General features: G+C 41.4%; 2 protein-coding genes across 4 annotated transcripts in view; one reads left to right on the plus strand and one right to left on the minus strand.

Moving 5' to 3' along the window:
- Positions 1–3,109: 3,109 nt before the first annotated feature.
- On the plus strand, positions 3,110–13,095 carry fadd (Fas (tnfrsf6)-associated via death domain). Of its 3 annotated transcripts, none has more exons than XM_057840085.1 (3): positions 3,110–3,647; positions 10,350–10,531; positions 12,945–13,095. In XM_057840085.1, the coding sequence occupies exons 1-3, from the start codon at positions 3,344–3,346 to the stop codon at positions 12,954–12,956; spliced, it is 498 nt and encodes a 165-aa protein (XP_057696068.1). In that variant the 5' UTR covers positions 3,110–3,343; the 3' UTR covers positions 12,957–13,095. The 3 variants fall into 3 exon arrangements, with proteins under 3 accessions (XP_057696068.1, XP_057696062.1, XP_057696060.1); XM_057840079.1 differs by lacking the exon at positions 12,945–13,095 and adding an exon at positions 11,138–11,167; XM_057840077.1 differs by lacking the exon at positions 12,945–13,095 and having other exon boundaries at positions 3,113–3,647; positions 10,350–10,930.
- Positions 13,096–19,863: 6,768 nt separating this feature from the next.
- Positions 19,864–26,281, minus strand: part of LOC130918376 (low choriolytic enzyme-like) — a 31,038-nt gene continuing 24,620 nt past the window's right edge. Inside the window, exon 8 of the mRNA XM_057840062.1 lies at positions 19,864–20,253. Within this exon, the coding sequence (XP_057696045.1) occupies positions 20,094–20,253 (160 nt within the window). The 3' untranslated portion in view covers positions 19,864–20,093. The remainder of the gene's footprint in view (positions 20,254–26,281) is intronic.

Genomic DNA, 26,281 nt, shown 5'->3' on the forward strand with positions numbered 1-26,281 from the left:
AATTCATAATGTCCAGACCGGCTTTATTAAAGGACGTAACTCTACAAACAATATAAGACGACTGTTAAATCTCAATAATAGAATACAGAATTATAAAGACAAAGCAATTATCCTCTCTTTGGACGCAGAAAAAGCATTTGACAAAGTCAACTGGATTTTTCTCTTCAAAATTCGGAAATACATCTAGCTGACGATAGCGCCGACATATTAGTAGTTAGTCTAGACGTTCAATGTATTTCTTGTTGTTGCTTGTGTTTCTTTTCTTTCTTCTTTTGTGTTTCTTTTCTTCTGTTCCTCCATAATACCTTCCTGTTTGCTGCTTTGTCATAATAAACAAGGTATGTTGAATGATCACAATGGGAGTATGTCAGACTCTCAATGTGAAACATTAAAACTGTTCAGACCAACCGGGCACTTGGACTTCCATTCACCGTGTCAAACAGCTGAACAGGACAGGTTTAGAAAAAATAAATAAATAAAATAATTAATACATTTCCCCCAAAAATGTGACTTATACTCCGGCGTGACTTGGCTGGTGCAACTTATACTCAGGTGCGACTTATAGTCCAAAAAAATACGGTATTATAATATACAGGGATTGGACAAAATAAAGGAAAAACCTACCATTTTGTCATCATAATCATTGAACATAATTGTTAAAGAATGGCATGAAGAACATTCTAATGAAGTTGAGCATCTTGGCTGGCCGGCACAGTCCTCGACTTTATTGAGCATTGATGGTCAATTTTAGGGATTCAATTAAGACATCCATTTCCACAGCCATCGTCTCTAAAAGAGTTTGAGGGTATTCTAACTGAAGAATGGCTTAAAATTCCTTTGGAAACAATTCACGATTTGTATGATTCAATATCTAAAATAGAAATGAGGCTGTAATTACAGCAAAAGGTGGACCTACACACCATATTACATTAGTTTTTGTTGATTTTTTTAAAGCCGTTTCCATAATTTTATCATTGATTTTTTTTATAATACATAATATATTGTAGCGGATGCAATGCGTGAGTCTTGTTGGCCCGTTGAGCAGACGAGTTGCTGTGTCCGGCCGCTTGGTACGGTGACCGAGAGGTGTCAGGCGAAATGCAAAGTCAAAACACTTTGCAAATAGAAAAAGCACGAACCCCAATTGCAAACGCTTTGCAAAAGAAAAAAAGCACGAATGCAAACTACCACAACACGATCCCCAATTCCTAAAGCGCGATTGCAAATTGGCAAAAGCACGAACCCCAATTGCTACAACACTGCAGCAAATGGTTCGCAGCATGAATGCAAATTGCTACAACACAATCCCCAATTCCTAAAGCGCGATTGCAAATTGGCAAAAGCACGAACGGCAATTGCCACAACACGACAGAACCAGAAGTTTAAAAAAAAAATTAATAAATAAATTATAAAAAAGACGACACTTTGTATATTGCTTTATGTGCTTTGTGACCATCTCTACGGGCCTCCGTAAAGTTGCCCCCCGCCCCATCAGACACAAATTTATATAAAAATGATGTTAATCGTTTGTGCTGCAACGGTTTTGTAGATACAGTATTATGCTTTTATTGAGATATTAATTACAAGTTGGGACGTCACTCGTAGCTTTTTCTTAGCTTAGCTCCCGCAGCTAATGGAGCGTACCAACTCTCTCATTAACAGAGGGGTGTCCTAACAAGGCGAGCACGAAGGTAGCGCAAACAAATTCGGGTCCATTTTGCAGTAAATTGGGGGGCTTGAGATATTAATTTCGAGTGGTGACGTCCCTCTAAGCCCCAATTTACTGCAAAATGGTTCCGAATTTGTTTGCGCTACCTGCGTGCTAGTTGTTCGGACACCCCTGTGTTATGTTAATGAAGCGTACCAACTCTCTCAATAACAGAGGGGTGTCCTAACAACTAGCACAAACGTAGCACAAACGAATGGCAAAAATTCAGAACCATTTTGCAGTAAATGAGGGGCTTAGAGGGACGTCATCACTCGAAATTAATATCTCAAGCCCTCCAATTTACTGCAAAATGGATCCGAATTTTTTTGTGCTCTGTTTGTGCTAGTTGTAAGGACACCCCTTTGTTATAGAAAGAGTTGGTACGCTCCATTAGCTGCGGGAGCTAAGCTAAGAAAAAGCTACGAGTGACGTCCCCACTCGTAATTAATTTCTCAATAAAAGTATAATACTAAATATATACTGATGGGGGGGTTAACTTTACGGAGGTCCATAGAGATGGTCACAAAGCACATATAGCAAAGTGTCGTCGTTTTTTTATTATGTTTGTTTTTTTTTTTTTTTAAACTTCTGAGTCATCGTCTGTGCAATTGTCTTGTAGCCTTTTGCGGTCATGCTGCGAGCCATTTGCTGTCGTGTTGTGGCAATTGGGGTTCGTGCTTTTGCCAATTTGCGATCGCGCTTTCGGAATTGGGGATTGTGTTGTGGCAGTTTGCATTCGTGCTTTTTTTCTTTTGCAAAACGTTTGCAATTGGGGTTCGTGCTTTTTCTATTAGGCAAAGTGTTTGGACTTTGCATTTCACCTGACACCTCTCGGCCACCGTAGCTTGGGACTCACTCCTACACCGGAACGCACATGGCTTTTAAGTGTCTGTCACGTGACTGTGACGTAGCCGGAAAACGCTCGGCCAAATATACACACAAGCTTCGTGGGTGAATTATGTCCTTTAATAAAGGGTCACTACAATATATAACATTATAAATTTTATAATATTACTTTCAATTCAAAACACCACAAAATAAAAACATTATCCGTGCTCTTATGCATAACTTTCCTGATTTTCTGCATATTGTTTTCGTGACTTTGCTGTAGACATAAATAATGTAGATACAACAAGCCGCTGCGTTGTCACAGCGACGCTAAAATAGTAGGGACAAAGTCATTTCCTGTATGTATGACGTAGTAACAGGTATATACGTTATCAAGTTAAATATATTTAAAAGGCTTAAAACAAAAAATGCGTTTACCGGGTATTTCTTGCACCGACTAAACAACCAACTCTATGTAAATCAGTTTAGTTACATTTTAAAAGTAACGTGTCAATGGCCATTTCCTTTCATGGCAACTTCGCCCCTGCCAATATGGCCGTCATGTAGGCATGTCAACTAGCAAGGCTTCTACCACGCGTTGTTGTATATCTGTCTCATTATCGGTGCGGTGACTGTCGCCACACTAAAAGAGTGATTGATATTTTTAATTTATGAAGGATATTCACCTTGTGAGAAGTGAAATTGTAAGCCGTCATTTGTGATAAATTGTTCACGGACTCCACTTCAACTTCGACTGTCAGACTCACACACGGAAGCGAAAGTAAAACGCCTGTACGTGTCCAAGTTATGAGCTCCTCGCGTTTTAAGGCACTTTTACTGGACATTTCCAGAGAGCTTACCGCGGAACAGCTCGAATGTATCAAGTATCTGTGTGAGCACAAGGTTGGACGAAGGGTGTCGGAAACGATCGACAGCGGATTCAGACTTTTCCAATGTTTGATCGAGAGAGGTGAACTCGATCAAGAAAATCGAGAGACGCTGTCGGAGCTTCTCAAACAAATTCATCGACAGGATTTGTCGGACAAGTTGAACAGCTTCCAGTCACCACCGCACGAATGTGCCTTGACCCAGCCAAGTGAACCAGAGAGAGGTAGTTTCTTCGACTGATAGTTGATTCATAAATGTCATACCGTACTTATTGACTGTGTGTTTGGTGTCTGTTTAGGATAGATTAGAAAAGAAAACCTTTATTGTCATTGTATTGTGCAGTACAGTTAAAGTGCCTGTGACACGCCTGTGAAAAGCATGTTTATTTCATATTACACGAGGTATTTTGTGCTCCTTAATGAATAGGACCACTTGGATGTGTGGAAGCGATCGATATATCTGTTCAAATGTTTGAATCTCGTGTCATGAAAATGAGTGATGGATCGAGGAAGATGGCGAATGTGACGTCAGCGGACTAATCATTTTCACAATACAGCCATTACTATAGTATGCAGAAGGACTGCGGATTCAGCTGATTTTGTGGATTAATTTGTTTATTTTTGCATCGCGCCAGCCCAATGTGCTGCAGGCTTTTGTTGCTACACCAGGGAGAGTGGTGTGAGGCATAAAATATGTTTGGGAGGTTTAAGAAGTCTGCAGTTTTGACCATTATGCAGTAATTTTGCCCTGTCTTAGTGAATAAATGCATTTTTAATATTTCCATTTAGCACAAGACTTTTGTTTGTCATGACCATACAATTTATTTAACAATTGCGGAAAATACTAGATAAAAAGAATATCCTGTAAAAATATTGGAGTAGAGAGATAAAAACAATGATGACATCTTGCTGCTCTCTGTCGCATTTTCCTCATTCTGAATCGTCCTCCTCCATTGGGCTGAATTCTAAATCGGACGAATTCGTTATTCTGCCGGCATCGTCACTCAGACCGCCATAATGACAGGAGTTGCTAAACGGCAGATTGAAAGACTAATTTGTCGTCATCTACACTTTGCCAAATTGTTGTATATAGTTGAATCGTCTCAAAATATGATTTTAATTCACATAATAATGCTATTTAAGATTTTCTATGTTGTCACAGGCACTTTAAAGTGTACACATTTTGAAAATGAAGTGAATACGTGACTTGAAACAAGTGGCATGAAGCAGTAATATAACAGTGCCAGTACGTCAATTTACAGTTGTCACACTAGGAGGCAGATGGCTGACTTGATATGATTGTGCAAATGACAGTTTGTTTTGTGCATAGATAAACGTGCAAAAATGCTATGTGACTGCGCAAATATTGCATATGCAGTAGGCCTGAACGATATTGGAAAAAACTATTGCTGCGATTTTTTGGGGGTTTGCGTTATTATATCGGGATATTAAAATATATATATATATATATATATATATATATATATATATATATATATATATATATATATATATATATATATATATATTTTTTTTTTTTTTTTAAGAAATTTTCACTAGATGACTTGAATGGCTGTTTGGAAAGACTTTGGATGACTCACAATGACCAGTGTACAGTGATCCCTCGTTTTTCGCGGTTAATGGGGACCAGAACCCGCCGCGATAAGTGAAAAACCGTGAAGTTGCGCACCCCGCCCCCCAAATTTTTATTTTTTTGTGTGTGTGCTCAATCTATTTATTCACATTTAGCATTGTAAAGAGATACATATAAGGCATGTTTTTTTAATCACTTTTTCCCCAAAGAATGATTAAAATATATATATATATATATTAATAAATGGTTTTAAGCACTTCAAATGTAATAATTATGATCAGTTTTAAACATAACTGTCCAACCAAATAATTTTTGAACAAGAATAAAGTACTGTAGTAGAAAAATGCATGGCTTTATTAAATACTTCTCTTTATCTACCTTAGCAGTGAGTCTTGGTGGACATGTAGAAATTACAAACTCCTCATGATCACTTCTTGCATTTAATTTATATGTCTCAAACGTCTCCACACACACACGCACGTTCATTCCAAAGTAGCTTCCTTGCAGAAACTGTTTAACAAGTTAAACGATGATTTACAGCTGCTGCACTGTGATGTCCGCTTCTTTGGCAAGATCAGAGATACCAGCATCGTTAACTTTAATAAGCAAGTGCTGCAGTGACTGTGAGGTTCAAAGAGCTGGGAGAGGGAGGGTGTAAGGCTCTGCGCAGAGCAGAAAGCAGGGCGTATGTGGATTATAAAAAAAAAAAAAAAAAAAAAAAAAAAAAAAAAAAAACTATCGCACGTCCTTGCGATGGGACTGTCGCGCACTAACACATCGCGATGGCGATGTTGAAACGATATATCGTTCAGGCTTAATATGCAGTACCCAGATTGAGATAGATGTCTAAGAACATATTACTTCGTGAGATGCATGTGACAATTTTGTGGTATTAGCAGTGCAATGACGGTGACATTAGTGTCCCAACTTGAGTTGAGTATGGTGACAGCTCTTGGAAAGAAAGTGTCTGTCAGTCTGTTTGTTTTGACTGTTATGGCCATTTTACGCGAGGCTCTATTACTATCATCAGTTTCCAAATAGAAGTAGTCCCACTCAACGAACATGTTAGCCTAGTAGTTTGATTTACAGCAACCAAATCCGATACTTTCCAATATGGGAAATCCTATATCACAGTGGTGTCCAAACTATTCCACATAGGGCCACTGTGGGTGCTGGATTTCATTCCTATAAAACAAGACCACACCTTTTCCCCAATCTGGTGTCTCACAAGTTTAATCCGTTTATTGCAGTCAGGTGCTGCTTGTTTTAGAACAAACTTCATTGATTAAACTGTCTGTGCTCGATGGGTAGGAACAAAAACCAGGACCCACAGCGGCCCTTGCGGACAGGTTTGGACACCCATGCTCTATCACGATATGGGTCTAATTTATATCACGATGGCGATATGCCACGATATAATGTTTGTTTTTTGTTTTTTATTCACTTGATTCATTCGCCCCTCATTTTTCTCAATCTTATTTCTCAAATAAATAAAACAAGTGCATTAGACACAAAATGCTCACTTTTGCCTGGAACGCACCCTCTCAGGGGGCTTCAGAATCTGCACCTTTCAAACTAAATTTCTCAATCCTCCAGGGTCATCGAACATTTTGGAAGATGTTTGCTTACTTGTAAGAAGGCACCATATTTTATTTCTGCCTCATCTTTAAAAAACCAAAAAAATGGGCTAACATTGAAACAGGATTGGAAAACTGGAAAATTGGTCTTGAATGACCTTAAAAAGTGCTTAAATTTGGCCCTGAAAAGGGTGTACAAACCTGCAAGAGAGTCTTTAAAAGTCTGCGCTGAGTGATCATCACAACCTAAATGTAACTCATATGGGATGTCCCGTTCCAATCACGTGACCGGAAATCGAGCCGATCGTGCCATTTTTCACTTTTACATTTACACTATTTATTCGGTATCTGATCAGTACTCCGTATCGGCAGATTCTCAAAATCAGGTGACTTGGACTCGGGAGAGAAAATATGCAATCGCTACATCCCTAACTCGTAGCGTTAGCATACCATGCGTGTTAGCTTAAAGTTTACAGTCTGTGGGGTCCTGGTTGGCATAATTAATTGAAAATGATATACTCTTTTCCTTTAGAATTGCTGCGCCCGGTTGGTTGGAGCATTTTGAAATGACTAAATATTTGACTTAAGGGCAAAACACACAGAAGGCAATGACCGATGGCGATATCCGAAAGTCATCGCCGTTGAGTAGAAAGCCAACACACGGGAAGCAATTTGACTGCAGCAACACGCATCGCGAAAACATTTTATCGTCTTACACAAAACTCCAAAAACGGGCCAGACAAAAGTATTGGCACCCCTTGAAAAATCATGTGATGCTTCATTAATTTGTGTAATTAACAGCACTTGTTTCTTACCTGTAGCACTTAACAGGTGGTGGCAATAACTAAATCACATTTATAGCCAGCTAAAATGGATTAAAGTTGACTCAACCTCTGTCCTGTGTCCTTGTGTGTACCACATTGAGCATGGAGAAAAGAAATAAGACCAGAGAACTGTCTGAGGACTTCATAAGCAAAATTGTGAGGAAGCATGAGCAATTTCAAGGCTACAAGTCCATCTCCAAAGACCTGAATGTTCTTGTGTCTTCTGTGCGCCGTGTCATCAGTAAGTGTCAAGCCTGTGGCACCGTGGCTAACCTCCCTAGATGCAGATGGAAAAGAAAAATTGACGAGAAATTTCAACGAAAGAGTCTGCGGATGGTGGATAAAGAACCTCGACTAACATCCAAACAAGTTCAAGCTGTCCTGCAGTCCAAGGGGACAGCAGTGTCAACTTGCACTATCCGTCGACGTCTGAATGAAAAGGGACTCTATGGTAGGATACCCAGGAAAACCCCACTTCGGACCCATAGACAGACATAAAAAGCCTGGCTGGAGTTTGCCATAACTTACCTTAGAAAGCCAAAAGCGTTTTGGAAGAATGTTCTCTGGTCAGATGAGACCGAAGTAGAGCTTTTTGGGAAAAGGCATAAACATAGTTTATAGGAAGAAAAACGAAGCGTTCAAAGAAAAGAACACGGTCCCCACAGTCAAACATGGCGGTGTGGTGTTTTGGGGTTGCTTTGCTTCCTCTGGCACTGGACTGCTTGACCGTGTGCACTGCATTATGAAGTCTGAAGACTACCAACAAATTTTGCAGCATAATGTACTGCCCAGTGGGATAAAGCTGGGTCTCCCTCAGAGGTCATGGGTATTCCAGCAGGACAAGGACCCAAAAGCACTAGAAAACGGTTTGAGAGAAAGCACTGGAGACTTCTAAAGTGACCAGCAATGAGTCTAGACCTGAATCCCATAGTACACCTGTGGAGAGATCTGAAAATGCCAGTTTGGAGAAGGCAGCAGTTGGCCAAAGAAGAATGGTCTTAAATTCCAGCAGAGTATTATAAAAAAAACTCATTGATGGATACCGGAAGCGGTTGTTCGCGATTATTTAGTATAAAGGTTGTGCTACAAAGTATTTGGCTGAGGGTGCCAAATAATACTTTTGTCCGGCCCATCTATGGAGTTTTGTGTAAAATGATGATTTAAAAAAAATAAAAATGTTTTTTCCTTTCCAAGGAAAATAAAGATATTACTACCGAAGCATTTGTAATTGCAATCATTTTCTAGGAGAAATTAAGGCCAAGTTATACTTCCACGTCAGACCTCCGCCGTCAAGGAAGACCCGAGTTACGTCCCTGCGCCGTAGCCTGACGCGCTCCTCTCGAATTTTCTAGCCTTCGCGTCGCGTAGACGCGTATGACGTGGCAGAAACGGACTGTGATTGGTCCGCTCAGACTGTTGTTTCCAGTTCAGCGCGAAATCACCGCCATTGTAGAATAGAATCAAACATTATTTTCTACACGCACAAATGGACCAAGCCGACGGGAGTATCATCGAAGAGCAAGTCTCGTCAAGACATTATTGGGATTGCCAAATGGCAAGTTCAGCGTTTGGGGGGGGAAAAAAAAAAATAATGGAAGAACCACCGAGACGTGTGTGTTCGGAATCGAGTGGCCACACGAAGCGGTGACCCAGTCGGCCAAAAACTGCCAACTTTTTATCACTTTATGTCATATTTTTGGTTGGTGCACTTCATCATTTATTGTGTACATATGTTTGCTGTGACTCTGTGACTTATTTACGTGTCACACTTCAAGTATATGAAGAATAAAGCACAGATTTGGTGTCAAAAGAGTTGTTTTGATCTTTAATTTTCAATAACAGACAGTTCACACACGATACATCATCACTGATTGAGAGTGCCTCGGTGCTTTTTATGATAACGTTAAAATCAAGGCTCCCAACGCAGTTTGGGAAGTTCCATAGACGCCAGAAATCTGCTATGGCTTCCCACTGGCTGGTTGTAGGACACGGCAAACAAATCGGGCTGGAGGGCTTTGCAGACCTTGAACGCAGTTTGAAGCTAGCCGCACAGGTGGCGCTCTCCACCCGATTCTAAAAACTCTCTGTGCGGCATCAAAAGTCGGCCAGACCGCCTCGAAACCGCCTCGAAACCGTCTTCTGTGTCGCCTGCCCCTCAACATTTGTATGTTCAATATTTATTCAGTGTTGATGAGCAGAATATTTACTTTCAAAAGTTCCATCTTGCATTGTTCATTTTTTCTCTGTTAAACTAGACTAGCGGAAGTCAACAAGCATGCCCCAAAACCGTACAAGCATAACGCCACACCCCTCTAGTGGCTTGGCGGTGAATTACAGAGCAATGCGTTCTCTCACCGCAGAACTATTGAATGTCGAATGACGCTAGTCGCTGCACCGTCACCGCAACGCGGGAGTATAACTCAGGCTTTAAGCATTATCTGACAGAAATGCAGGGGTGCCAATACTTTTGGCCAGCATCGTATATTGCGTTGCTGGTCCTCGTGTCCACATGTTCGTGTATGAGCGCGAAATTTCACGTGCACAAATGTCGTTTCGCCGCAAGAGGGTTGGCGATTTGTTGTCCTTGTAGACACTACAATATGTGCTCATCAATGTTTATTCAAAATAGTTGGAAACCTCTATTTTTGGAGTACATTTTTTAAATTTTACAGACGGAAATGTATTAGCAGTCAGAGTGTGAACCTCTGGGTACCACACGATACGATACGACACGATTAGATATGCAAAGCTCACAATAATGATTATCTCACAATATGGTTGATATAACAAGTATCGACACTGTTTAGGAGATCATTCTACAATATTATACAATATATATATAATAAACAGAAAAACAAGGTCTTTTCACCCTTCTGTTGTGAATTGAATGAATGATGTATTTTCCCCTTTTTTCTTCTTATTCCCTTTCAGCCAAGCTGGACATTGCCACAAATGTGATTGCTGAAAACCTGGGTCGGAACTGGCGGAGATTAGGACGACAGCTGGGCCTGAGCGAAAGTAAACTGGATTCCGTCTCGACGAGACATCCGAACGATTTGGATGAGACTGCCAGAGAGCTGCTGAAGGAATGGCGCAAGAGTCGTGGATCCGAGGTCTGCGCTAATGACTTAATTAGGGCTCTCAGGGCATGCCACCAAAATCTCACTGCTGATAAAGTGGAGGATGCCTGGATGATACCTCAATAGAGAGCCAAAGACGTATTAATAATTAACCCATGTATATAATACAGCAGATTTGCCTTCAATTAGAGAATGTTTTAAGATATATGTGCACATAACATAATCTAAGATTGTTAGACAGACCAGTATATTTACAGTATGTGCACAGTATTTTTTCTTCCATTTGAATTGATCATCTGTCAGTCTTTTGTTCTTGGTAAGTGAAATCAACAAAACATGAAACAAACCAATTTTCCCACCAATACGTGTCATTCATGTGCAAATGTTTTGCTGCAATAAAATGCAAATTATTTCCAAATTTTAGTTTTTTTTTTTTATCTGCTAAACCGTAAACAACATGCATTTGGGATGTCGCGATCCGATCACGTGATCGGAAATCGGGCCATTTTTCAGAGGATTGGAATCTGGTTAAAAAGATTTTTTTTTAAAATTCTGCTTAATGCTCATCCAAACAAAAGTTCCAGCATCATCACTTCGTCCAATGCAGATTCTTGACACTTGACACCTTGTCCAATACAGATTCTTGACTCTTGACAAGGAGATGATGCTTGAACTTTGTAGTGCTGTTCCAGTGAGATTGACAAAGATGACTGCCTGAAGAAAACCTCAAAATTCCCTCAGTCATTGATGATAAGGGGCTGCATGTCAGGCAAAGGCACTAAGGTAATGACTGTGGTTAAATCTTCAATAAATGCAAAAGTTTACATTGAAATTTTAGACAGCTTTCTTATCCCTTTAATTGAAAATATGTCATTTTCAAAGATGACAGTGCATCATGCTACAGAGCTAAAACTGTTAAAGCATTCTTTGGAGAAAAATTCCTCCAGTCAATGGCATGGCCTGCAAATAGCACAGATATCAACCGTATTGAAATCCTGTGGTGGAAATTGAAAAAAAAAATGGCTCTGACCTGCAAGGATGATCTGGCAACTGCAATCAAAGAGAGTTGGCACCAAATTGATACTCATCAAGTCCATGCCTCAGAGACTGCAAGCTGTCATAAAAGCCAGAGGTGGTGCTACTAAATACTAGAGATGTGTTTTGATTGTTATTTCTTTGTTTCTTATGATTCCATACTATTTTCCTCAGAATTGAGTGATTCCATATATATTTCCCTGCACTTGCTTTATAAAAGTAACATTTACTGACCCCCACAATATTTTTTATTCATTTCTTTTAGTGTTTCTGAATGCTAAAGAGTTGCACTTTTGAACTAATTCATTATTTTATCAAGCTTTTTATCTGAGTTTGTTCTACATGATAGAATGTCTGAGTGAGTGCTCGTCCGAGACTGGGGATTCCATACCTTTTTGCTAGGGGTTGTATATCTGGCATCATATATGACTAAGAACACATCCTGAAAATTGTAATCCTTGGCTGAGAGCGTAATCCTTAACCCTTATTCAGTGGTCCCTTGAGTTGCCATAGCACGCTACTCTAGTGTTTTACAAGCTAAGTGACTCTGCTCCTTTGAAGGCAGCACTCCCAAGCTTCTCTGGCAAGATCAAAGCTTCAGCGACTGTGACTCATCGTTAACTTTACCAAGCAAAATGCAGCTGCCCTAGTGAGTAAGAAAAGCAGCAGGAGGGAGGGTGAAAGACTGTATGTGATCGGATCAGGACATATCTATAAAATACTGAATTTATCTACTGTAATTTTCGCACTGTAAGGCGCACTGGACTAAAAGCTGCCACCCACCAAATTTGACACGAAAACGGCATTTGTTCATAGATAAGCCGCACTGGACTATAAGCCGCAGGTGTCCTCACCGTATTATAAGTGTCTGTTTTAAGACCAAATGAACTACCATGAAGCTTTTGACCAATTGGCTGCAAAGCTTTATTGGTTCAAGAAGCTTCATTTGGCCATCAATCCTCCCTTGGGGGACACAGTCAACCTCTGCTGCCACCTGCTGTCAATACTGTTGTTGTCTAACATGCCTCCTAGTATGCATTGCAGCATTACAGATGTAAACAACAATCAAAATACACATAAATTGATGTACGCAGGGTGTCAAGGAAGTTGTATGCATCCTTCTACAGCTGAAAACTGGACATGTTTAAACCTGAACCGCTTTATACACTCCCAGCAGCATGTGATAGATAATTTTCTTCCTCCAAAGATTAGTCAGTCAATGGGTTTAATCTACAAAGAAACCCATAGACAATTTGGTTGCCAGATGCTGCGGAACATATGCAATTTTTCTGGGACACCCTATATATTAATTGCATGATTCAGAACAATTAAGGAACTATGCTTAAATAATATACTTCACTGGTCCTTGGCATACATCTAAGGGTGTTTGATAAACCTCTTCTTCTGTCAGCTTCACAGGTGAAGTTTGTTGGGGTCCTGCCCTGTGCCGTCCCGTCGCCGGTCCTGGCCCAGGGTTTTCAGCTAGGACTTGTCTGGTGGCGTCTGGATCTGGCGCGGATCCCGTCGGGTGAGCGCAGTGCCGGGATTGGCATTGGGCAATGGCGTCACCAGGGGGTGGCCAGGGGCCACCCCTATAAATTGGTTGGCCACCCCGCTTGCCAGTATATTGTTAGAATGTTGTAGCATTAGTTATGGATTTCATCCCAAATGAATGTATTTATTTTGTTTTGTTAAATGTAAGGCTGTCAAATTTATCGCATTAACGGGTGGTAATTATTTTTTTTAAATTAATCACGTGAAAATATTTATCACAATTAACGCATTTGCAGTACGACTCATTCACGCATTGCCGCAAACAGCCTACAATGGCGCCGTTTTACTTCTATACAGAGATAAGAGGCAGTGTCAAGTGAGTGGAGTAGATAAAAGCATTCATTGGGGCCGTGCTTCTAATTGCCAAAAGCTTTGTCATCTCTCCCACAGCAACTATAAATATTGTGGGAAGCGACGTGGGGAAGAATGACAGGAGTTGATCTTTTTCTTAACACCCTGTAGTGTATCCAACGCAGAGAAGATATAGCATTTGCAGCCACCACACACAGTCATGGTTGCACCACTTCCCATCATGCATTTGGGCAGAACAGTTAAGTCGCTACAGTATCATTTACTGAAAACTCAACAAATACACTAGATGGCAATATTTAGTCACAATATACAAACTCACATTTATCCTTTAAGAATTACAAGTCTTTCTATCCGTGGATCCCTTTCACAGAAAGAATGTTAATAATGTTAATACCATCTTGTGGATTTATTGTTATAATAAACAAATACAGTACTTATGTACAGTATGTTGAATGTATATATCTGTCTTGTCTTATCTTTCCATTTTAACAATAATTTACAGAAAAATATGGCATATTTTAGAGATGGTTTGAATTGAGATGAATTTCGATTAATTAATTTTTAAGCTGTGAGTTACTCGATTAAAAATTTTAATCGTTTGACAGCCCTAGTTAAAACCTTATGCCTAATATATACATAACACAATAAAACAGTTTTGTTGTGGAACTCAAAATCTTGACTGGACAGTTACGGACTATGCACATTAAATCATTAGTAACATCAAATATTACACAATACACCGAAGTATATCAGTAGCCATGTCCTTAAGTCTTTCTGATAGTTTTCCCCTGACCTTTTTACTGCAATAATATAATGAAAACCTGAAATTATGGCTTTTAGTTTTGGCCACCCCAGGATTTTAAGTGGCCCCATCTGGCCACCCCTATGAAAAATTTCTGGAGGCGCCATGGCAATGAAAATAGTAAACACACATCGCCTACCATTGCAAGAACAATGGAGTTGCCATTTGATACGGTCATAATGTGCAGGTCCTGCACCCATCCGCAGCAAAACTGTTCATAGCTTTGTAGCGATTTATAATTTCGGAATCTCTGAGGAGTTTAGTAACATACACCAAACAATAAATACAGCAGAATGTCCATTTCGCATAATTATGGAAGCCCGTCGATATCTTTACTCCATTTGTCTTCGGCTTGCTCGTAAGGGTCAACATTGTTCACATCCTTAAATATGATCACATACAGTGGGGCAAAAAAGTATTTAGTCAGGCACCAATTGTGCCAGTTCTCCCACTTAAAAAGATGACAGAGGCCTGTAATTTTCTTTTAATAGGTGTACCTTAACGATGAGAGACAGAATGAGAAAAAAAAAATCCAGAAAATAACTTTGTCTGATTTTTAAAGAATGTATTTGTAAATTATGGTGGAAAAAAAGTATTCAGTCACTTACAAACAAGCAAGATTTCTGGCTCTTACAGAGCTGTAACTTCTTTTGAGAGGCTCTTCTGTCCTTCACTCGTTACCTCTATTAATGGCACGTGTTTGAACTCATTCTCAGTACAAAAGACAACTGTCCACAACCTCAAACAGTCACACTCCAAACTCCACTATGGCCAAGACCAAAGGGCTGTCAAAGGACATAACACAAACAAAATTCTAGACCTGAATCTAGCTGGGAAGACTTAATCCGCAATAGGTAAGCAATTTGGTGGGAAGAAATCAACTGTGGGAGCAATTATTAGGAAATGGAAAACATGCAAGACCACTGATCATCTGCCTTGATCTGGCGCTCCCCGCAAGATGTCACCCTGTGGGCTCAAAATTATCCCAAGAACAGTGAGCAAAAATCACAGAATCACACAGGGGAGCTCGTGATCTGGGGAGAGCTGGGACCAAAGCAATAAAGGCTACTATCAATACCACACTCCGCCAACATGAACTCAAATCCTGCAGTGCCAGATGTGTCCCCCTGCTTAAAGGGGAAATGCTAATATTCCATCATTTATCCATAAACACATGCCTTTTGGATTCATATATTGCCACTTCGTGTAATTACACACATCGCAACACCAAGAAAATGATAGAAATTTGGATCGATTGTCAAGCTAAAACGACTGGCGTCTGAGATCCCGGAAATCTAGCATATTGTGTGCGTGACGTCACAACAAGGAAACAACTGGCTCAGTGCCTAGTACTGAATAGCGACGATGATGGCGGACAATTTTGTTTCTAGTTGCAGCGACGAAGCCGACGTAACGAACGTTCTTCTAATGGTGACGAGGAGGGTTATGAACCTTTCTTTGGTGTTTTGGGTTATCAATTCGAGCCCAAACGAAAGCCAATGCAGCCTAATGAAAGGATCATTGAGGGGAGCAATCACACTGATGAAACACCGGCAACAGATCGTGTGGGAAACACCGAATGGTTTGTTTTGCATTTCTTTTTGTGAAGCTGATACACCGCGACCACAAAATAATGTATAGAATAATTATCATTTTTTGTGCTATCATAGGTTTTCGCTCTGCCAACCGACACAAATATGAATGGGATTTGAGGATTTGTTCTATATATTTTACGAGCGATAATTTGTACATGTGTCCAGCCCTATATCCAATGCGTGATGTTTTTTATTATAAAAGAGTACTCACTCTGGCCATTTCGAGCTTGGCTGCTCCGCTCCTTTGGTTAGCCTGGGGTGGTGGGGTGGGGTGGTGGGGTGGTCTCATCGTCCTCTTTCTTGATATCTTGGGACATTTAGGTGGCTGCGCGTGTATGGTGGGCACCGCATCTGCTTTCAGCAGCAATTTCTTAGCAAAACCTGATTTCATTTGTCCATAGTTCAAATAGCTTTCAGGTGTAAAATGCGCACCACACAAAACCGTGAAGGCTGGGTCTACAAAATTAGCCCTCTTAGCACGGACAAACTTTACTCATTGTCTGCGTAGTCCAGCTGTTTTTCTCGCGTTCGGGAACTCACGGGTATTACATTGCAACAAATGGCTATTTGTACACGACATAGCATGACAGGTTTGAACCATTTTAGCGATTTTTTGATAAAACACAAACGCAACTCTCTCGTCAATAAACAACGATGGCACCTGCCTCAACCTTTTGTGTCCTTGTTGTGACATCTTCGCCCCATTCGGCTGTTTCCGGAATACTTTCGGAAATGTTCGTAATTTTCGATCTATTTTCGATAATTGCTCATGAATGTGATTTATGTTTTTTGTTAACTTTATTAATATTTGTTATCTTGCCACATAACGGTTCTATTGATATCTCACAGCCCCTTAGTATTATAATACCCTTTAAACCAGTACACGTCCAGGCCCATCTGAAGATTGCTAGAGAGCATTTGGATGATCCAGAAGAGGACTGGGAGAATGTCATATAGTCAGATGAAACAAAAAAATTGAACTTTCTGGTCAAAACACAACTTCTCGTGTTTGAAGGTGAAAGAATGCTGAATTGTATCCATACCTACTGTGAAGCATGGGGGTGGAAACATCATGCTTTACCGCATTTTTTCTGCAAAGGGACCAGGACACCTGATTCATGTAAAGGAAAGGATGAATGGGGCCATGTGTTGTGAGATTTTGAGTGAAAACCTCCTTCCATCAGCAAGGGCATTGAAGATGAAACATGGCTGAGTCTTTCAGCATGACAATGATCCCAAACATATTGCTGGGGAAACAAAGAGTGGCTTCGTAAGAAGCATTTGGAGTGGCCGAGCCAGTCTCCAGATCTCAACCCCATAGAAAGTCTGTGGAGGGAGTTGAAAGTCCGTTTTGCCCAACGACAGCCCCAAAACATCACTGCTCTCGAGGAAATCTGCATAGAGGAATGGGCCAAAATAACTGCAACAGTGTGTGAAAACCTTTGAAGACCTACAGAAAACGTTTTGACCTCTGTCATTATCAATTTAGGGAATAATACAAAGTATTGAGATGAACTTTTGTTCTTGACTAAATACTTATTTTCCATCATAATTTGCAAATAAATTCTTTAAAAATCAGACAAAGCGATTTTCTGGATTTTTTTTTCTCATTCTGTCTCTCATCGTTGAGGTACTATGAAGAAAATTACAGGCCTCTGTCATCTTTTTAAGTGGGAGAACTGGCACAATTGGTGGCTGACTAAATACTTTTTTGCCCCACTGTATCTGTTCTTAGCCTCAATAACGAGTGTCTCGTTATCGAACTGGCAAGTTAAAGTTTAATGTCCCGCGAGCCGGACCTGCTTCCAATATGGCTGCTTTGTGGTAAATGTCACGTGATCCCCCATTCTGTGACGTAAACGCTCGAGCCTAATTGCACACGTTGTCTCACCCTATGTTTGTATATGTGTATTTGTTGTTAATAAAGTTTTGTGTGTTTTTTTTTGTTTTTTTAAGCAAACTTCAGAGCCGGTGTTTTCACACACAAACCGGAACAGCGCATGCTGCAAACACACACACGCAAAAAAGATGCAGAGGGATATGATGGCAAAGCATTCAGAGGAAAATTGGTCCTTTACGAGGTGGAGATATAAATACTATTTCAAGTTGGTCGAAGTTAAAGGAAAGAACATGCATGTAAAGTGTAATTTAAATCCCGGGGCAAAGCCTTTGTCGACATCTGTGGTAAGCAATTCAAATCCGTTTTTTTTTTTTTTTTTTGCACTTTAAGTGTAGGATAAATCTGTTGCTGGTGAGGTGCAATAAATATTACAAGGTTCTATAACACAACTACCTGTCTGTTCTTCTCTATTCAACTCGACTCGAATACTGCTCAGAAAATTTCAAATTCTTTGACATACAACAACTTCTTTTTAAAGTAAAGGAAATTGTTACTTTTCCTGGTAACTAGTTTCTTTTACTATAGAGTAATTAAGTTACTAACTCAGTTACTTTTTGGAAGAAGTAGTGAGTAACTATAACTAATTACTTTTTTAAAGTAATGTGCCCAACACTGCTTAGCTTATAGACTCCCCCACCCCCTTCCCCCTCTTTCCCTGGTCAACAGGTGCCAACCACAGGCCACATGGTGTCAACCGGACACATTTAGCTGACGATAACACCAACATGTTAGTAGTTAGTGTAGTTAGGCGTTCAATGTATTTCTTGTTGTTGTTTGTGTTTTCTTTCTTCTGTTGTCTTTTTTTTTTTTTTCTTCTTCTTTTCCCCCATAACCCTTTCCTGTTCGCTGCTTTGTCATAATAAACAAGGTATGTTGAATGATCACAATGGGAGTATGTCATACTCTCAATGTGAAACATTAAAACTGTTCAGACTATCCGGGCACATAGACTTCCATTCTCCGTGTCAAACAGCTTAACAGGACAGGTTAGAAAAAAAAAAAAAAAAAAATCAAAATTCATGCTCTGTGCTAATTATTTCTTCAGTTACTGTTCTAGGTATTTCATTAATTGCTTGTTATAGTATTTGCTAACACCTCATTTGACAGTGGTGCCATAACACTCTTTAGACAATCATAATTATGACATGACACTGTCACGAGTAGCCTATTAATGAATACTTATAACAGATGTCATTTAATGTTATCCGGCAAACGATCTCACTTTTGAATAAATGTAAAAGATCCAAGCAGGACATAAATGGATTTCTTGACATCATTTGCCAGATGACACTTAATGATATCTGTCATAGGAATTCAGTAATGCCCATGATAGATAGTGTTTTGTCATAATTATGATGGTCTTATGACAGTCTAATGACGCCGCTGTCGAATGAAGTGTTACCTGTTAACCCATATAATAAGCCGCACTGGACTATAGACTGAGGATTCAAAATGAAGGAAATAAGTAGCAGCTTATAGTCCGAAAATTACGGTATCTATTATTTAATGGAAAAAACAATCCGCGATGAGTGAGAGCACGCAGTAGTGAGGGATCACTGTAATGAGATCCTAAACCAGGCAAAGTCTCCTGAATCAGATTTTGAATTAGAGTTTTGGGATGTCAAGTAAAATTCCTTTCCCAAGGATCTATCCAGTCACACCGTTAAACTCCCACTTGTGCACTTCTGTATAACGACACATCCAAAATCTAAATGAAGATTTATTATAAGATTAATTTCGCATCACTTCCTTGTTATTCTAGGCTGCTTCCTGTTAATTGGTAGCTTTCTATTGATTTGGGGGCATTTCCCTGCTAACTCATTGGCTGCCATTGACGTTGCTCGACGTCTAATCCATATTGATTGGGAACGGGCAAATGAATGAATGCAACTACGGACACGAACGTGAGCTAAGTGCAGTGCACACAGTAGTGCGCTAAATCACACAAATCTATGGTTTTACAGCGCCGTGGTTAAAAAAAAAAAAAAAAAAAAAAGATTTTGGATGACCTACAACGTGGCAGGCAGAATAATGCCATAGGCCGGATTGGACCTCCTGGTGGGGGGACATAAATTTGACACCCCTGGTCTAGGGTACCAAATAACCCACTTGTGACCTTTTGGAGGAAGAGACAATTTCATTGAGCTGCTGAAGAAAATCAATTCAATTTTATTGGTGCAGTATTTTAATATGTTGTTCACTAATTCAATGTATCATCTTGTCAAAATGCAGAAGGTTTGTGTACAGCAATCATTGTCTTTTCTTTTTACAATTACCAAAGAACAGAAATAAAAATCATCATCAACATCATCAGTTGTTTTCAGTGATTTATATGAAGGCAAAAAAGAGATAAGCAAGCTGAGCTAAGATTTGATTAGAATAATTAAGGTTCTGGTTCTAGTTCATTGTTGGGTTTGGCAAAAGATAAGCATTGCACTGATAAAGAATGTTTACCCGACGAATGTCAATAGGGCTCATTTTATCAGCCCTCCCAATAGCAACGTTCTCATCAGGGATTGGTACTATTGTTGGCTGTCTGTTCCTGGAAAAGGCAAACCTGTTACAAGCACAAAGAAATATTTTGTTACTCAAGTTGGAGACTGGATGCAGAGTTATTTAAGATAGTTATTACATATATCAGTATGTAAAGTGCAACGGGATTAAACCAGTTACAGCATTTGTTTAAAGATAATACATTCATGTCATATGAAAAAATAATGCAAGATTTCCAGATCAAAGGGGTCAATTTCCTGCAATACAATAAAATCAGGGCAGCCATCAGAAGCAAATTTCCATCACTAACGGGTACGTTAGACCCACCACCTTTCGTAAATAAAATAATAAATATACATCCTCAACAAAAAAAAATACTTTCAAAAGTATATAAAGCCCTCTCATGTAACAACTCTACTTGCCTACCAATCGAAAAATGGAATAACGAACTTTCGGTAACATTAGATAATAACTATTGGTCCAACATCTGTAAAAATACATTTATAATGACAAAGAATAAGAACCTTCAGCTTATACAGTTCAAAATACTGCACAGATGGCATATTACTCAATCTAAAATGCACAAAATGGGGTTCTCCCAATCCGATAAATGTACAAACTGCAACGAAGATACTTCAGATACATACTTTCATGCTCTTTGGCAATGTAAACCAATACAAGATTTCTGGGCACAGGTAACGAAGAAACTCTCTTTCCTATTGAACTGCACGATTCCATTGTCTCCAACTCTTTGTCTGCTTGGCGATCTGAATACAGTGAATATCTCTATCCATCAAACCCGTCCACTACTAGCAAGTCTAACGATAGTCAAAAAAACAATATTGTTGAATTGGAAAAACAAACAAAACATTAGCATTAACCAATGGCTAAATCTAATCATTGAATATATAACATTAGAGAAAATATCTGCCAAACAGACAAATAAAATGGACAAATACGAACAACAGTGGGAAACGGTCGCAAGAATGATGAACATAGAATAAGGATTCTCTCTCACCTGCGAAGGAATGCCACAAAAACAATAAAAATGTACACATAAATTGATGTATGCGGGGTGTCCAGGGAAGTTGTATGCATCCTTCTGCAGCTGGAAACAGGACATGTTTAAATCCAAACTGTTTTGTACACTCCCAACAGCATGTAATAAATACACTTTCTTCCTTCACAGTTTAGTCGGTCAATGGGCTTATTTTACAAGGATACTCATAGACAATTTGGTTTCCAGCTGCTGGGGAACATATGCAACTTTTTTTTGGAACACCCTATATATTACTTATCAGACTTGGAACAATTAAGGAACTATGCGTAAATAATACACTTCACCGGTCCTTGGCATACATCTAATGGTGTTTGATAAACCTCTTCTTCTGTCAGCTTTACAGGTGGAGTTTGTTGGCGTCCTGCCCTGGGCCGTCCCGTCGCCGGTCTTGGCCCCCGGGATTTTCGGCCGGGGCTTGTCTGGTTGCGTCTGGCTGTGCGGGGGTCCCGTCGGGCGCGCGCTGGTGTCGTGGGCGGGTGGGGGGGCCGCGCGGGTGCCGGTCCGGGGCCGCGGCCCTTCCCCGGCCGGCCGGGGTGGGGTGGGGTGGAGTTGGGGTGGGGGCCGGGGGGTGCATGCGGCAGCCATGGTTCCCTCCCAGGTCCGCCCGGCCGGAGCCGCGTCTCCCTGTACCGGGTGCCGGGGAGGTGCCCTCTGGTGTCATGCCGCGCGCCCCTCCTGGCCCGGGGGTGGGTTGTGGGGGGCGCGCTTCCGTCCCCTTGGTCTGCTTCCGGCCCTGTCCGCCTCCCTGGGCCGCGGCGGCCGCTGCTGCCCCCCGGCCGGCGGGGTCGTTGGCTGGGCCTCTTGGGGCCCGCGGGGCCTTGGGTGAGGCTTGCTGTCCCTTGCCGGTGGGGTGGACGTCCCCTGGTCGCCGGCGCTTGGTGTGGCGCCTGCTCGGAGTGCGGGGTGGGTGCTCGGTGGGTGGGGGGGGGGGGGGGGCGGTCGCGGAGGCGCCATGGGTGGTCTGGGGCGGGGATTGATCGGGGCCCTGACGCTTCTTCCGCCCTGGGGCCGGTGGTTCTGGTGGACGGGGCCACGCCCGCGGGAGCCTGCCTCTTAACTCACGCACTTCTCACTTCGGCACTGTAAATATTTTTCACCCTGGCACTTACATGCTCATACATTTCTCCGGGGAGAGTTGGGACGGGGCTTTACAATCCCAGCCCGACTCCCCCCTGTTTTTAATGCACCACACACCAAGGTTGTGGGATGGTTGGGACCTGTTGGGGGTGGGGGTACCTCACGGCTGCCTCCTCACCACAGGCCCCACCATCTCTGCACCTTTTTTAAATGCACCACACATCATACTCCACAGGAGAGCTCTGGCAAAGGGCGGTGGGACGGGCGGCTGGGCAGAAGCTCCATGCTGCGGTCCCACTGCCCCAAGCCAAGCTCTCCTATTTTAATGCATACATTGCACTACCCTCCCCTCACACCCCCATCACGGTGCTGGGTGATGGCTGCCAGTCGGGAACCTGGCAGCCACAGTAATAGGGTGGTAGGTGGGTCCCACACTTTTTTATATGGCGTGGCTCCTGGGGTGTGGCCTCCCCTCTGCCTCGGCTGCCGGCCGCGGGTGTAGGTTGGGGGGTCGGGTCTCCGATCTTGCATCGCCCCGTGGCAGTTCCTGGGCGTTCTCCTGCCTCCGCCTTCCCCTCTCTTCTCTGGCTGGGCATCCGCCCTGCGCTCCGTCGCGGGTCGCTGACTGGGCGCCGGTGTATCAGCGGGGTGTCGCCTGCACCGGCGGGGGACCCTGCCTTGCCTGGGGCTTGGTGGGCCGCTGGGGGTCCCGTGGCGTGCCGTGCCGGTTGGGGGGCTGTGGCTCGTGGCCCGGGTGGGCGGGCGGGGGTGGGTGTAGGCGTGGGGTTGGTAGTGCGTCCCTTCCTGCCATCCCTGAAGGCCGGTTGATGGGTGCGCGGGTGGCCCGGGGGACCACCCTGGGTCCCGGGGGGGGGACGATGGCTCCTTTGCTGGGCTGCGGGAGGAGGGATGGGCTGCGCATGGCCCCCCGCCCCCGCGCCCGCCCTCCCTCCCTCCCCGGGCTGGCTGGGTGGGGGCTGTGGCCCTGGGTTGGCGCCCGCGCGGCTTCTCCGCCCGTCTGCGTGGCTGTCGCGCGCCCGGTGGGGCCTGCGTGCTGCTGGATGTGGTAGGGCATTCTCGGGTCGGGGGTCCCGGTGCCGGGATTGGCGATGCGGCGGCGTAGGGTTGGTCGCCAACGGGCTTACTCATTAGAGATTCACACAATTACTGGGTTCTAGATCACAGAACTGATTTGTGTACACTCTACCCCTTTCAATCACTTAGCTTATAGGCTTATAGACACCCCCACCCCCATTCTCCTCTTTCACTGGCCAATAGGCCCCCACATGGTGTAAACCGGAAATACATCTCGCTGACGATAGCACCAGCATATTAGTAACTAGTTTAGATGTTCAATGTATTTCTAGTTGTTGTTTGTGTATGTGTTTCTTTTCCTTCTTCTCTTGCATTTCTTTTCTTCTGTCCCCCCATAATCCCTTCCTGTTCGCTGCTTTGTCATAATAAAAAGGTATTTTGAATGATCACAATGGGAGTATGTCAGACTCTCAATGTGAAACATTAAAACTGTTCAGAATCTGGGCACTTAGACTTCCATTCTCTGTGTCAAACAGCTGAACAGGACAGGTTTAAAAAAAAAAAAAAAAAAATAGTATGTAAAGTGCAACAACATAAAGTCAAATCAATTGAAGATCACACGTGGCGTTCCTCAAGGGTCTGTGTTAGGCCCTAAACGTTGTTCCCAACTCTTAAAAACACTCTCAAAACTCTAAAATATATAACGCCACCATTTTCATCATTTAATAATGAAATAAAGTCGCTGGACCTTAAAGGGAACCACGGATAGAGAGACATGTATTTCTTAAAAGATAGATGTTAGTAGAAGTTATAATAATTTGATATTAAAACCACTCTTAATGTTTTTGTTTTAATAAAGTTTGTAATGGTGAGTTTTACAATAAGACATCAAGCCAATGAGTGTGTTTTGTCCCTCGACTGACGCCATAGTTTCCTGTTTTTTTTTTTTAGACTGGGTCTATTGTGATTCACGTTCATTTGGAGAGACAGCGAGAACCAAAAATGTTATTTTCCATGTGGCAAAATTTTGCCACGTGGCGTTTCTTTGCCATTAGGCAAAACTTTTTTGCCGTGTAGCATTTTTTTTTTTTGCCATGTGGCATTTTTTTTGCCATGTGGCAATTTTTTCTTGCCATATGGCAAAATGCATTTTGACATGTGGCATTTTTTTGGGTTATGTGGCAAAATGCATTTTGGTTTGTGGCATTTTTTTGTGCGGGTACATGGCATTTTTATGGGTATATGGTAGTTTTGCAGGCTATGCATGTCCATGCCATTGACAGCTACGCACGTCCAAATTTTCCATTCATTTTAAATGGCAGAAAAACATATTTGGCTGTGATTTTTGACCATACATTTTACATTAGGGCGTACTGACATTCAACTGCACCCAAGTTAGGCTGTGCCATTGACAGCTATGCGCGTACAAATTTTCCATTCATTTTAAACAGCAGAAAAACTTGTGGTTGTGATTTTTGACCATACACTTTACATTAAAGCGCATTGACATTCAACTGACGTCCAAGTCAGGCTAGACAATTTAATTTAATTAATTTAAAACTCGCCATTGGCACCTTGTGGCATATTTAAATCAGTACCTTACATAATTAAAGAGTGACACGTTTTTTTTTGTTTTTTGTTTTTTTTCCTCCTAAGTGACACGTGGAATTCGGGCAGCGTGGCCATGTGACGTCACCGCACTGCGACGTCAACAACAATGGCGACCTAATAGTTAAAATAATTTCTCAAATTGTATAAAAACGAAAACATCAAGAGGGGTTTCAATATCAAATTATTTTAAATTGTACTAACATTTATCTTTTAAGAACTACACGTCTTTCTATCCGTCGATCCCTTTAAAACCGCTCCATCTACATGTGCGTTATGTACGCTGTCCCGTCAGTAAAATCCCGTTGATTCCCCTTGGCAATGGGTCGTTTTAGTAGATGGTAGGTTACAGTTCTCATTTTTGTGGTAGTGTAAAACCACAATTTTGAATAACTTCTGTAGAATATTTGTATTAGACCTCTCTGACAACATCCATACTCAAAACTATGCATTTATCATCCCAGAATGTAGAATAATTAATGTAAAGTCCTAAATATATGTATCTCCTCCGTGAGTCATCACCATATCGTGGTGGAGGGGTTTGCGTGTCCCGTGATCTAGGAGCCAAGGGCGTAGGTTTGGTCTCAATATTGGTAGGGACAATATAACAGCACAGCCTGCATGTACACTTTTTGCTGGGGACAGGACATTAACAAGACCAAACAGACTGGGTGAACGGCGGTCAGGGCTACATTTCTCACCAATAAGAACCTAATTAATCAATAGACTAAATGATGAATGCAAAATAAATCTATATTGACTTATACTAATTTTCACACCGCAAATTTACATTATAATGTGTTAATCTGATAATTATGCTTAAATCTAGTCGAATAATTTTTGTTCAGGTTAATGTGTCAGATTCTTCCAATTACTTTTAGGAAATATTTCCATTTGTTCATATTAAGCCCAATAATCTAAAAGTCGGTCATTTGTCACCAAATCAAGAAAAAAATGCTTTCAAATAGTATTTTGAACAATATCTATTCTTGAATTAAGAACATTTCTGACAAACAAGTTTTTTTTAAAGATTAAATATAGAAGCTTTTTGCTCAAAATAAGTGTCTTATTTTCAGCTAGGTATTTTTCTTATTTCATGAAATCTGAGTAAAATTTACTTAAAGCACTGGCAGATGATTTCAATTATTTCTAGTAGATTTACACTGAAAACAAGGGAATTATAGTTTTTCTTTTTTCAGTTTTAAGGAGATGGGTCATTCCAGTGCATATGTATAGGTTCAGGTGATACACCGTTCGATTCAAACCTTTGTATTCAAAAACTACTAAGGAAACATTTTGAAAACTTGTCAAA

The sequence above is a fragment of the Corythoichthys intestinalis genome, chromosome 1 (assembly GCF_030265065.1).
Source record: "Corythoichthys intestinalis isolate RoL2023-P3 chromosome 1, ASM3026506v1, whole genome shotgun sequence".
Classification (NCBI taxonomy): Eukaryota; Metazoa; Chordata; class Actinopteri; order Syngnathiformes; family Syngnathidae; genus Corythoichthys; species Corythoichthys intestinalis.

What these genes read in the sequence shown, in the direction of transcription:
- fadd (XM_057840077.1), top strand. Translation starts at nt 3,344, where the DNA reads ATGAGCTCCTCGCGTTTTAAGGCACTTTTACTGGACATTTCCAGAGAG. An exon ending in GCCAAGTGAACCAGAGAGAG is followed by an intron (nt 3,648 to 10,349) that starts GTAGTTTCTTCG and finishes ATTCCCTTTCAG; the next exon opens with CCAAGCTGGACATTGCCACA.